Source organism: Lissotriton vulgaris, chromosome 8, assembly GCF_964263255.1.
Source record: "Lissotriton vulgaris chromosome 8, aLisVul1.2, whole genome shotgun sequence".
Classification (NCBI taxonomy): Eukaryota; Metazoa; Chordata; class Amphibia; order Caudata; family Salamandridae; genus Lissotriton; species Lissotriton vulgaris.
In genome coordinates, this window is record NC_141696.1 from 151,128,758 (window position 1) to 151,143,494 (window position 14,737).

The 14,737-nt window shown below is 44.3% G+C and overlaps 1 protein-coding gene across 2 annotated transcripts in view; it reads right to left on the reverse strand.

Annotated features, from left to right (window-relative positions):
• MAP6 (microtubule associated protein 6) overlaps positions 1-14,315 on the reverse strand; it is a 107,039-nt gene extending 92,724 nt beyond the window's left edge. For both annotated transcript variants that reach the window (XM_086933862.1, XM_086933861.1), the window contains exon 1: positions 12,477-14,315. In XM_086933862.1, coding sequence (XP_086789988.1) covers positions 12,477-13,879 — 1,403 coding nt within the window. In that variant the 5' untranslated portion in view covers positions 13,880-14,315. The remainder of the gene's footprint in view (positions 1-12,476) is intronic.
• Positions 14,316-14,737: the final 422 nt, after the last annotated feature.

Sequence of the window (14,737 nt, forward strand, 5' to 3'; positions counted from 1 at the left end):
CAACAGAATACTGCAAAATGTATTAGCTATAATGTGTGCCTATTAATAAGAAAGTTCCAGTGTTTCAGGCTGGTTTATCTATAGCATGTGTCAAGTGTTTGGACCCAGTTCAAATCCATACATCTCTGGCTATTTGTAGCCTGAAACTATCTGATCACATGTCTTCTGTCCTTGAAAGGTCGTCCTTTGCTTCCTTTGAAGCACAGATGAGATTTAAAGTAACTGGGGCCTATTCACAAAGACATTTTGGAGTGATCACTCCAGTGGTACTCTTTTACATACTCTTGTATACCTCTGTGAATTGGCACCAAAACATCTAAAACGGGAATATTCATATACAATTAGTAAAAACAGAAAGGACTGTGTCGTCTTTGCCCTTTTACTCATAGGTATTTCAGAGTTTTGATTCTGATATTCAAATGTGTGTATGAATATGTAACAGAATACCTCTGTAGGATTGCATCCCATACTTATGAAAGCTTGTGTGAATCAGCCCCATTATATTTAGTGTATAAATCGTTCTGTGTCTGGCTCGTAAATACACATCACCATATCAAAATCCTTAGGTCACATTAAGAGAAACATTCCTCGTGTTATCAAATGTCAGATTATCAGGCTTCAAAGAAAAAACTGTGGACAAGGACCCTTCTCTCTGTACTTGGAAACAGGTAATGAATTATATCCTAGTTTAAGAAAGGAAAGACAGCTCTCTCTGAACTCTGGAAGTGGAAGTTCCTTTTGCTCTTTGAGGTGAGGTCTGTGAATCAGGGCACAACACATAAATGAAAAGCAGAATAGGCTCTCGAGGCCTCAGAGTGTGAGCCCTTGAAATACTGTGGCAATATTTCATCACCCGCACGGCCACTCGAGACAGAGCTGAGTACCATCCTTGTCATAGGTGCCTACCTGCAGTTTATCAAGAGACACAATAAAGCCTTTAAGGGGGGGCCCATGTTGAATATCAGCTTCAGGATTACATCCTCTGGCCTCTACAGAGTGTTAACCAGTGAGAGGAGAGAAGGGGGCGGTGAATGGATGGGGTCTGGCAGCAAATACGATGGTGTCACTCCTGTGGCATAACGCAACATGATGGAGCTCCCGTTGCAGAAAAACACACAAGATGATGGAGGGAATGTTGCACAATGGCAAAACATTCACCCCCAGTCACAGATCTGGGTTTAATCCATCGTTATTTTGCTCACCAAGCCAACCCAGTCATATGCAAATCAGTCTTGACCCTGTGCCTCATGGGAACAGTCCAGCCCGAACTGCCAAACCATGTCTTCCCTGGACAGGAATAAAGCATCCTAGGATCGGTTTCTGGCTATCAGTCATCATCAACCAGGATAGCTTGACTCCAGTGGCTTAGTGAGCACGGGACTCACTTCTGTGCATACCCTTCCCACATATCGTGAACAGCAATGCAATGAGAGGCCTCTGAGTCTTTATTAAACAAAGAGAATCCAACTCAGAAGAGGAAAAAGTGTTCAACACGTGGTGTTGGAGCACTTAGTGTTTTGTAAAATACTCCTCACACACCAAAAGGCCCCTTGGTGTCATGCCTCATCATCGGGGTCTTCGCACCCCTCTAACGAGATGCGGCGTTCTGCGACCTACGACTACGTGGGAGCACTTATAGTTAACTACTATATGTGGTGCATGTGTATTGGGTGTATTTACAAGTGAGTGGTGGGATGTGGTGAAGGTTTAAAAAGTACCTGGCACATGAGTTTACTCGAAAAAAATGTATTCCTAACTCCGGCTGGTACTACTAAAAAAAGTGCAGTGTGAGGTAAAACCTGTCGTGTTAATGGACAGAACCTCTGGTGTGCTCCAACACCACTTGTTGAACACTTTTTCCTCCTCTGAGTTGGATTCTCTTTGTTTAATAAAGTAGTCTGTGGAGCAAGAATCCTTCTCTATTTTGCTCTACCTCCCCATCCTGTTGTTTGTAGGCCTCTGAGTCTCCCATATCTCATAGATATTCATTGACTAATAGAGTCCCCCTGGAGAATTGGGCGTCCTCTGAAGAATTGGGAGCCCCCTGCACCACAAGGTGCCCAGGAACCTGCGTTACGCCCATGTGTCACTCTAGAGCAGTGGTCAAAGTGGGCAGGATCTGAGGGGCATGACGTGCCCATACTTTTTTAATTTAAGAAAAACATTAACCCTACTTTTTACAAGACAGCTGACCCGGACCGTTAATTCTGACGGCTAAAGAGCTTCCGCTGAAGTGTAAGGCAGCAAGCCTCCTATGCTGTGAAACTAAGGGAGAGGCAGGAAGCTAAGCAAGCCGTCTTGCCAGGGTTTCTGTTGCTTGAACGAAATGTAAAAGTGTGCAACTGGTTAATCCGCCATTTTAAAGGGTGCTTGAAAGCCGGTATTGGCTACAATTAACAGAATCACTTGAAGCTTCCTGATGACACAGATTTATTTTTTGGGGAGTGGTAGTGCAAGGGATTTACCATCTGAGCTGTGAAATCTGTCATTTAAAAGACAGTTACTAAAAAAAATGCACTAAATAGAATCTGGGTCAGGCTTTTCCAACGAGTAGCAGGTGAGTCACTGGTAGCTCTCCAGCGTGTAGAACAGCCTACTAAATAAGAACATTTGGCTTGGCTGAATCAATGTATGCCAAAACTGTGAATTCAAGACTAAAATGTGTGTATTGTCAGAACTCAGACACTGATGTTTGCAGAAAAACACCAGAATTTAAAAAATATAATTAAAGCTGATTTTTGAGAGATAAATAATGTTGTGTTAAACAGACTTATTACTAATATTATTACAACAGTGCCAAGGGCATTACATCTATGGCTGTTATGTATTAACCATGCTGAGGCATTTTAAAGTGACAAAGCCTTTTTTTACATTACTGCCTGCAACCATATCTGATGGACTGTCCTGATCATGGTCAGTAATATTGCATATGGTGGCCTCCAACGTAATCTTGTCTGATGTGATCACCATTACAACATTAATAATAACAGTAGCTCGCAATGATTTTCATTGAACATAAGTAGCTCTTATTACAGAAAAGGTTGGAGACCCCTGGTCTGGGTATTTCTAAAGTGTATTATTTCTGAAGTACTTTTTTATCTGAAACCCTTTGTGCATTTTGTAGCAGCCTATCTTGTGCTGCATGTAATGCAAGTTTAAAATAAAGAGTAACTAAACATAGCCAAGTCACTATTCTCCACTGCACCAACCAGGTTTCAATTCTGTGGCTCTCTAGTTACACACACATACCTCTTCAGTGCATTAAACTAAGAGAGATTTAATAATGTACAATAGTGCACTTCCCACTGATCAAATTTAGTTTTCATTTAAGATGTGCATTATTTTATAGGCAGTTACCTCAATGTGAAAGACAGAAAAAAGTTAAAGAATATGTTGGTTTCAGCCACGCCTCTGATCCTGCCCCATGCTCACTCGCCCCGTCCCCATTGCCTCCAGCATCACAGTTCACATTCATTTTTTAATGCACTTCGATTCCTGCTTTAGAGTCTTATTTGCAAACTGATCTAGTGGGTTATTTAAAAGTATGCATTTTATTTGAGTGCCATGTACAAATCTTTTTTGAAAGTTGCGAAATCAGGCCGCTTGTGACTTCAAAAAAACGCATTTTGAAATGCAAAAACTCCAAATTGGGATTTGGTAGCTTGTTACCAAATCCCAGTTTGGTTCTGCGATTCTGTATTTGGTATAAGAGTGCATAGGGCATCCGTTCCAAATACTGAATCGCAGTGATACGCATTAATGTTTTGCAACTGAATTATGGTTGCAAAAGATGAATTTTTTACCGACTACGTAAAGGTAGTGATAACTATTCACAAATGGGAAGGTGCCCCAACGGGACCCCCTCCCCCTTTAAAATGTTTAATAAAACAATTTTTAGAACAGGCAGTGGTCTCATGGACTACTGCCGTCTCTTAAACAAATGAAACTTTTAAGTTTCATATTTTGTTTTCGAAACACATCCTGTTTTCCTTTAAGGTAAACAGCTGCATTTAAAAAGCAATGGCTTTATTTAAAAGCAATAACAGACATGGTGGTCTGCTGACCCCAGCAGGCCACCATCACGGTGATGGCTATCATTCCTACTGGGTCGCAATCTGCGACCTACCTCATTAATAACCATGAGGCAGGTCTATTTCCAACCCACTAGGAATCGCTAATTAAAAGTTCTCAGGTGTCTTACATTCAGAATTTTGATTTCCTAATTGTGATGCGGTAAGAATCACACAATTTGGAAATCGCAGTTCCTAATTTTTGGACATCTGTCGCTTATTTACTTGGGCGGAAGTGTTGTGGGTCTGAAAATTAGTAGTAATTGCTGACAAACGAGTGACCGAGAAGTTATGATTACATTTATATACACTTTAGCTGGTCGGGGGACTGGGATTCGACTGTACTCAGTGCGCTATAACTGCATTCTATTCCCTGCGTGAGTTTTTTTTTATTGATTGACAGCAAGCACAGGCTGCCAAGACCAGTCAAGTGTCATCTTGATAAAGGAAGCCAGGATGTAGGCCCCACCCCCTTATCTGAAATATCAAGCAGAACCCACTTACATAGAAAGATAGGGCTGCGGGGTCCTGCCTGAGAACGTCACTTGGGGCCAGATGTATCAAGGCTTTTGCGACTCGCAAAGGCCGAAATTCGCAGAATTTCGGCCTTTGCGACTCGCAAACGGCCTTTTAGCATGATTTGGTATGTATTAAAAAATCGCAATTTAAGGAATCGCAAAAAATTGCGATTCCTTATTTTGCCATAGCATTTAAGGAATCGCAATTTTTGCAATTCCTTAAATGATATATGTATGTAACATTTTGAAATTGCGAATTTGTGTTAAGAAATCGCAAATTACCACTAACTTGTAGTTGGTGGTAATTTGCGATTTCTTTTCAAAATGCCCTATTTGGCATTTGTGAGGGTGGCATGTGACAAACATACATGCCCATAGGGCATGTATGTGTGCCACATGCACACACATGTAAATTTCAGGGGTGCAGCAGGGTGTCTTTGAGACACCCCTGCACCCTTGAAATAATTCTCAAATTGCGATTAGCAAATTGCGAATTCGCAATTTGAGAATTATTGCACTATCATTCCTATGGGCCTCCTGGCCCATAGGAATGCATTGGAAATTATTCTTTATTTGCGAATTCGCAAAATGTGAATTCGCAAATAAAGAATATTAAGGAATCGCTAAAAAATAGCGATTTTGTACATACATTCCATTTTGCGAATTCTAAATAGTGATTCCTTAAAAATCGCTATTTAGAATTCGCAAAACGGAATCTTGATACATCTGCCCCTTGGTGTTTTCAAGTGCGGGCTGGCCAAGGGAAAGGCGCCTAGCTCACAACGATACTGTTTCACAGCACATGTGATAATATCCAGCGCTGTCAACTGAGATTTCAGCCTCAGACGTGGCACACAGACTCGGGCTCGCTCCAGTAGACAGTAAGCAGGTCGCGCATGAGCCGTCAGCGTCAATGAGGGGGCGGGGCCGATTTCATGCGTGAGGGGACATTCACACACACACACACAGCTAATGACCCGCCGACGGGATTGTGGGATCACCTTCCACAAGGCCATTCTATCCAAACAAATCACCAGCCGCAGTTCAATGACAGCCTGGAAGGTTCCCGACTAAATCAGACTGCTGTCGACACGTTCCATGCCCTAGAGAGGCCTGTCAGCTGCACGAGACGCCTGCGAAATCACCAACAAATACAATAAGTAAATGAATATTTGCACCAAACTATAGTTCTGCAATATTTTATCGTTAAAAAAAGGGATGTAACAAGGTAGTGTGACCCTGAGGTCACCTCTAACCTTTCTTCCACTCTCTGTGCAGCACATTCAGCCTGTGTTGTGTGTGGCACGTGAAAACCGCAGTTGTGTGTTCTTTGTTGCAAGATGCTTGATAGGAATCCCACAAATTGGCATAACAAATACTACCAAGCACAAAACTGAAAGAATTAACTGGCATGTCATATGACTTGACAGTTTTGACAACCGAGCTGAATGTCAGGGAAAAGATTTATTAAAATAGCCTACTCACAGAAAATATGTAAATGTATTCACTGGAGGCGAACACATATGAACTAAAAGATTTACACATTTGTTGGCATTCAAAATGATACTAAAATATACATCAATAGTGGATTTTCTGGCGTACTTATGGCCAGATAAGTATACTTAAGTGGATTGCAGACTTGGCAGGACAGTCACTGGAGTGCATATGGCATGAAGGTATAAAACCATACTTTATTTTTTTTTTTCCTCACAAAGGTGAAACATTTTCTTAGTGATGAAACCTCTTCCTGTGCATCTCAATGAAATATATAGAAACAAACCCAATCCTTTTCCAAACTGGACAGGGACTAACTTTCACGAATGGGAAAGACCCTGCAAAATGCTAGTGAACATTCACACATTTACTAGTTTGAGGATTTTCACAATATTTCTGCTGGACCACAGGCTGAAAATACCCTGTTCCTCACTCCCTTAGACTTTTTCCAATGACAAACCACAACATTTTCAGTAAGTTGTTGGTACAAATCCGAGCTACCATCTACTAAACCTACTGGTTCTGATTCTGTGAATCCGGATCAGGGAATTTCTGGCTGCAGATCATGTTTTTTTTATATTTTTAATTATGTTTGAATGTATAGATTGGTATTTATTTAGGGAGTACCTTAGTGGGGAGCAACGTAGCACTGTACATTAAGGAGGCAGGGTGAAGTAGGTGATTCAAGATCCTGTATCTACATCAAGTGGGCGTAGGTGGCGGGCAACATTTTTGTTATGCTGGCCCTATCGCCTGTAATTGTAGTAATTTTGCATTACTCATGTTACGTGAAATTACCAAAACGACGCTATTATGTCTGCTTGTAAAATGTAGACACGGTTGTGAGAAAAATCCTATCAAGGGAACACAAGAACAAACAAAAAAGCAAAGTACAAGCTCTGCTGTACGTGTTCGGTTGCACATAGCGCTATTTTCTTGGCAAAAAATTTATCCCTGCGCCCATTTTGAATGCTCAACTCTAAATGTCAGATATGCCTCTTGGATAATTTGGTGTCATTTCCCGTAATTTTGCACTAATTTCATGTAATTTCCAAAACAAAATTACACAAATTTAACAGAGCCTTAGTAGGGATTTAAATTTTCGAATTATTACACAATTACATTACATGCCACATATTAACAATTGCATTTCACATATTTATATTTAAGAACCACTTCGGGTGCAAACAATTATGGAGCTGACTCAACCAAAGCATTTATGAGTATGTGAAACTTCACTATATGAGCACGACTGGTAATAACATAAATGCCTTTCTGAGTTGGCCTCTTTGTGAGTTAGGCCTAAATGCTGTTTTGATTTCTTAGAATTATCGATGTGGGAATTAACATAAATAAATCCCACAAACATTACACAAATGGCTCTACTTAGAAACAAAATTGATTGAAATATTGTACGTGACATGCATATCAGTTGATAATAAACCGAGATAGATCAATTTGCCTTATTTTCTTCAAAAGAAGGGTAGTAGATCTGCATATGCATAATAACATGCAGCTAGTCCTCATGGGACTCCTGCACCTCCCCTGCAGCTACTAGAAAAGAAATTACCGAAAAAAATTACTGCTTAAAAAAATAATTCTTGTTTTTATTTCACAAAGGCACAGGCCAGTAAAAAATAAAAAGGAACATATATTCTAGGAAATTGTCTATTACCAAAAAAACACAAGTTACAACATTTTATGAAACAAGTTCAAACCATGAAGTGACCTTTTATGCTACTTCTATGACACCTCGAAGCAGTGGTATAGAGGAAGTCATCCGAAAGCATTGTTGCATAGTGATTTGTTCCCTCGCTCTCCTGTAAAATCTAAAAGTGACACTTCTGACTAGGTGGGGCCCTGGTGAGCTGTGTGGTCCCAAGAGCAAGAAACCACACAAGTAAATGACTCGAGACTGTGCCTGTTTTGGTTTTGAGAATTATTCTCAGTTTGCATTTATTATATTACATCAAAGTGATCAAATTAAACTAATCATTAACCTTTTTTTGAGCAATTCAAAAATAAATGTTGACAGAAAATATACACTGATAGAACAACATAAAGTACAAAGCAAGCTAGCCGTAGAATTCCACTCACATAACATTTCCAGATTCTATCTAGTAGTCTCATGAGAGACTTTCGAACTGGCCCCACCTTCATCACACAACTGGGGCACCATGCCAAAACCAAAGGGCCCTGACAAATTTGTAAACGAGAACATTCCGTTCCCAAAACAATGGAGCAAGACCAGCTCAGATGCTGACGCGGACACCATGGCAGATGCATCCCTGCAGGGACCGCCTGCCAACCTTCTGGGAAATGTGTGTAAGGAACTAGGCCATAACATGGTCCCGTGGTGCAAGCCACCCCCCCTCCCTTCCCCCGTTCCCAGGGCATTAATATGGAGGATCTACTGAGTGCTATGAACAGTAGTGTAACCGCCCACCACCCCACAACACTTTCTGTTACCTTTAGTGTGCCAAAGCCCACGCTTTGCATAAAACAACATTTTTTGAAGAATTGCACTAACTTTCTGATGCAGGACGCCAAGGGCTATACTTGATACCAACCACGAGGCTACACTGCTCAGACAAAAATGATACAATATGACAACACCATCCTCCATTCCCCCATGCCCTTACATGACCGTACCCCCACCGCCAATGCAAAGAAGACAACCCTGCATGATTTAGAGTTGGATGCGTGGGGCAAATGAACGCTCACAGGGCCATGGGTGGATGGAGGTCCAAGGGAACAAAGAAGTCACTTGACCTTCAGCCGGCCCATTTGTACTTGCGCAGGACATGTCACCCCAACCCAAGGCCAACTGAAGCCTCCTTCCACAACATGTGAAACAACACCATGTTGGTGGGCCTCGACCTCAACCCATCTCCCAATATGCCCCGAGATGACCATCGCCATTGGACCTCTACCGCCACTTGCAGGCCTCCTACTAAGGCGAAAACTCCACACTGAGGGTGTCATGGCTGCCAAGCGGCAACACTTCAAGCGTGACAGGTTTAGCCAAATCAAGCTTTTTATCCAACAGCACTTGGATACTATGACTTTTTAGCCTATACTTACAATGTTAAAAGCAAAACGACATTTCCCAGAATGCAACATGCTACTGGTATATAAAGCCAGGAATGATTACAGTGTTACCCTTGCTCAGGAGCCGTTTTGCAGTTAAGAAATTTCCATTTGGAAAGATAATAACTGTAGTGCATTTTTAAGAAAGGAAGAGACACTTACTGAAATATGCACGGACAAAATAAAGACACATGAAATATTCTTCCAGTAATAATGTCCCCATTTACATGCAAACCTTTGTTTAACAAGCAACACCTCAATGTATGGTTCGAAAAAAAGGCAATTTTTTTCAAGTTGCTTTGCTCCCACACACACATATATTCATAGGCAAGACAAAAGAGAGACTTATGGTAACTATCATTTTTCCTGTATGGGAGTCCTCTACAACATGGCTGCACAACATGTAAGAAAGCAAATATTATTAAGGATAATAAACTATCTCCACTTCCATGGTCTTTAATATGAAAACACCACCAGCATAGGCAGCATTAGGTTATATTATCTTGGCTTCTAATATATATGGCTGCCTCGAGGATGGGACCAAGTAAGATGAAAATAAAAGACCAGGAAAAAAGAATGATGAGAAAGGTTGTGAACAGAATGATCATCTTCAAGCCGGACGACAGGGAGCATTTTGGGTAGTCGAGCATAGGTATCTGGTTGGTGCAGGGAAAGGAGGGATCAGGTGCTTTATTTATGTGGGTGGTCGCAGCGCCAAGCACATTTTTGGGGATAGTACTTACTGTGAATTTCAGGCTTTGACCCAGAGAAAAATAAAGTCAGAAAATAGAGAACAAAGGACGAAATGAAAGGTAAGAAAAGAGTGACCAAGGGAGAAAGCGGGGTTAAAAAAAGATAACACAAGAGCAAGATATAGAAAGGAAAGTGTAGACTGGTGAAAGAAAGAAAGAGGAAGAAGTTGAAATCAAGAGCAGGGAAACTTATCAGCAACCTCGTCATTCGAATAGGAGGAGGGAAGCGCATAAGGAAAAACATGGGGCTCCCACCCTTATTTCATTAGGCACTGGATGGAGCTGGTGATGTACTGATGAAATAGGAAAAAAACACAGAGTGTGTTGGAATCAGGAGACCGGCTCCTATCACACCTCTTCCTCGCTGATATATTCAGCTGCAGAGTCACTGCTGAAGAGTCTTAGGCCAAGAATTAAAAAAGACTTTGTGTTGGGTTTGTGTTCTATTGTTTTTTTTTGTGATTTGTTTTTATTGGCATTTTACTTTAACAATGACATGGTATATTGGAGAATATTGTTTATTGGTATATTGGGTTTGTGTTCTATTGTTAATGCAAACGTGAGACAAAGAGTAGTGTGGTATTTAAAATCCAACTTAAATAGCGATCTGTAATGAATTTTAATCAAAAGTAACAATAAGCTGCAGAATGCTCTGACTTGCTTTACATGGCATCAAGGGGGTGTTCCATAGGGGTGGAACATGCGTTCCATTGTAACTATAAATTGTAGACCGAGTTTTGCACCAAAATTCTGTGCCTCCTTGAGTGAAGACATATTTTCATTTCTCCTCGTTTTTCCCTCTTTGCAAGTGTGCTGCATTCTACAGCAAGCATACAAGGTGAGAAAAGTAATAACGCATAGTTTTTGCACTGGATGTGACCCCTTGCAGTACAGAAACTATGCATACCGCAATATAGACACCCTTGCACTATGGCGCAAGGGTGTCTGCGCTGGCACATGGCAGCCAAAACTGCGCCAGCATAGGGAGAGAGCAGAACAGCACCACATATTAGTAGATATGGCTCTGTTCCGCTCTCCCATTCATGCAAGGCAGTGCAGCAACATTACTTGCTGTGTCCTATGACTTTTTAGTAAATCTGGTCCTTAGAGTGGAGGGTGAAGTTGGGCGCTAATAGGCACATTCCCCATCAGATGTCTACGCGCCAAGACTTCTGCGAGACCAGAGCCAGCAGAGCTCGAGCCGAGGTTGTGCACAGTCTTCTGAAGACACGCCCCTGGATGTCCATGGAGCTTTGCCTCTCTAGTGCAGTCTTTTCACATTGTCCCTCCAGTGTCCACCTTTTGTTTCTATGTTTTATAGATGCTGCAGCATGGCAGCCAGCAGGAACCTCAATGAAACATGGCGGACTGCACAATGTGTCTTGCACAATGCACAATGCTACACATTTCAGAATGCAATTTATAATTAAGAGCAAATCCACAGCTAGATCATAAGCTCCCTGCTTACACACTGTTCTTTATTGGGTGTTCATTTATGGTCAACATGCTGCATTTCGACGCTTGTATTGTGGTGCACAAGGTGTGCGGTTGCCCTGCTGCTGTGAAGGTGGAAGGGTGTTGAAAAGATCCTTCCCTCTGACTGAAAATGTAAAACTATAAAGAGAGAGAGCTACCCCAAAGCACATAGAGCTCAGAAGCATCCTTCCTGGCACCTTCAAAATGAGAGGATGGACCTAGGAACAGAAAGAACATTCCCTTTAAGGAACCACTGTGTTTGGAAAAGATGCATGCAACCCTGGAGAAACCACGTTGCTTTCTCAATGGAGAAGCAGAAGAAGCGAGATGTGCATCAAGCTTAGGGCAACCAGTACCCATAATGTGTATCGGGTCCTCCTTATCCAGAAAACCCCTTAATTAAAGGGGTGATCCTGCGTAAGATGTAGACAGTCTAGAAATGTAGCATGCATTAACATAGGACTGTGCAGGAAGGAGAATACCACATTCTGCAAAAATGTCCAATTAAGATCCAGGAAGGCCAGACCATGCCAGATTTTCACTATAACCACATAAAAAAGTTACATTCAATAAAACTGGGTGGAACACAGCTATTTAGAGATTATTGGAAAAAACAGCCATGCATCCAGCCCTCCCGGAGCTACATTGGACACCGTTGATTTAATGTCCCCTCAAACCAATCCCTGCAAAAACGTTGGGACTGTAACAAATGATACAGTAGTTCAATTGGAGATAAAATAAGATGCTTACAAACCAAATCAGTTTACTTAAACACTCAAAGTTATGATTTATTGCATTGGAAATTGAACAGGACCATTTATTTTTAATCCCAATTTACGCCTCTGTGTGGCCTCATTTATCAGGAAGTTAGATGTCCCACTCAAATGACCCAGCTGTAGCCTGTGAGGCTCAACTCTTTAAGGTCCAGATCAAAATTGAAACATACTGGTAAATGTATTTTCTAAGCAATTTATTGAAGGGTGGATCCAAAGTGAATGATCATATGAAACGGAACAGTTTTTGCAACCAAGTGTAAAGCCAAATACATAGAAAAGAAGACTAAAAACACATTTTACCTGTAAGATGTGCCGGGGCCACATTCCTCTTTGATCTGCCTATTGAGGGCATCGACGACCGCTCGGCCCCTTCTCTCAAGGGAGCCGGTTGTTCTCTCGACCACGGTTGGGTTCTTCTCTGTTGACTCTCCTCCAGGTGTTGCAGTGCCACCCTTGCCCCTTGTTGGTATTAAAGGTTCCTTATCACTTGGCACTGTCCTCTCGCCTGCTGCTGCCTTGTCCTGACCCTTGCTTTCAATGGGCCCTCCTTTGCCTTTGGTTGGGATGTCTGGTTCCTTCTCATCCAAGGTGGCCCGCTCGCCAGCCGGAGCCCTTTCTAAACTCCCGATTTCTCGCAGATGACTCTTCCCCTTCGAGGACATCTGAGGGTCCTTGTCCCCAGCAGGGCCTCTATCTCCGGCCGCAGCCCTTTCCTGCCCTTTAATCTCCTCCGGTCCAACTTTACCCTTGGTGGCTATCTGGGGTTCCCGAACTTCTAAAGCCACGGCTCTCTCTTGCCCTTTGGAGTCGGCTGGTCCACCCTTCCCCTTGTGAGACATATGAAGCTCCTTGTCGCCCACTGTCATCCTTTCCCCGGCTGCCACCTTCTCTTGCCCTTTGGAGTCAGCTGGTCCACCCTTCCCCTTGTGAGACATATGAAGCTCGTTGTCGCCCACTGTCATCCTTTCCCCGGCTGCCACCTTTTCTTGGCCTTTGATCTCAGCTGGGCCACCTTTGCCCTTTGTGGGCATCTGAGGATCCCTGTCTTCTGCCTTCGCCCGCTCCCCCTTCTCACCTGCCGCCGGCCTCTCAAGCCCTTTGCCCTCCTCGACGGCCTTCCTCTCCAGAGCCACGCCTTTCTTCTTGGCCTCGGGGGTGCCACGTTCCCCCGCAGTGGACGGCGTTGGAGATGGTTTGTGTATCCATGGGTGGTCTCCGCGGCGGGGGATGGGCCAGGCTTTAAAATCCTTCTGGTACTGGGTCTCCCTCTCGAAGGGTGTTTCTGAGGGCAGGTACTCGCTCTTGGGTTTGCAGCTGGGCTCGGGTCTCACCCTCCAGGCTTTGTAGTCCTGGCGCATCACCGAGCCAGGGGTGGCCGGGGCAAGGCCAGTGCCCGCCCCTCCTCCTGCTCGCACTGCCGCCTGGCTGCTGCAGAACTCAGTGGGGAGCCCCGCAGCCGCAACGTCGGCGTCGCCCCCTCCCACCACTGCCAGGGATGGCTGCGTCTCTATGGCGCTCGAGGAGAAGGCGGCAGCACGTGGCCCCTGCTGGACGGGCAGCTGGTGGTGGTGATGAGCCGGTGGCTGCGCATCGGTGGCCTCGGAGTACCTGGTGAAGACCAGGGGGACCGCAATGTCTGCCTTGTCCAGCTGGTTCCAGAAGCGGGCAATGCAGCAGGCCCTGGTGATGCAGGGCCATGCCATACTCTCCAGGGTGAGGGTGGGGTATCCGGCAGCCACGCTATGAAACGGATCGGGGTGCAGGCTACAACATACAGAAATCACAAGCAAACCTCGGGCTTCCTTCTGCACAAGACAAAAAAACGGAAAACGAAATCAGATGATGGGATTGGTTGCGCTCCTACTGTCCTTGAAAAGGCTCCAGTTCAATAAAGCCGGAAGGCGAGCGGATGCTTCCGTTTTCCCCGCTGGCAGAAGGGGGATACTGGTTTAAGTCATGGTGGGGGCTGCAGACGCGGCCGCTCCTTTCTCCTCGCTGAACGGGATCAGGCGCTGTGAGACGGGCTGAACCAGCTGAGCGGATGCGATCCGAGCATCACCGTCGCCGTCGCTGCAGGAAGGGACCCCACCCACTCTGCCGCTACACCAGCAGCAGCATCAGCATCCCAGGAGCAGGGAGGGGAGGATGCTGAGGAGCGGTACCCAGCACCTGCCTGCGTCACCGCGCCCCGACGTGCCCGGGAGGCGGGGCAGAGGAAGGGGGCGGTAGTGGAGTGAAACGAGTGTCCTTCTTCTGTCTCTATGGTCGACAGGGTGTGTGCTGTAGAGTGATGTTCTTACACCTGGGTGCGTCGACCCGCGCGCGGGTGCAAGCAACCGGTGCTTTTGGGCGCTCCTCTCTGATGACAAGGGACTTAATATGGATTCGCTCATACATAGCCCGCTAGAGGCAGAAGAAGGGCTTGGTGCCTCCTTCCATACCCCCCAAACATAAGGATAACGATACCCCCCCACCCACCCTCTCCACCCCCTCCCTGCGCTAAATTGCATGGGGGAGGGGTCTGCAGCAACAGTTCGATTCTGTATTATTCAAACGAGAGC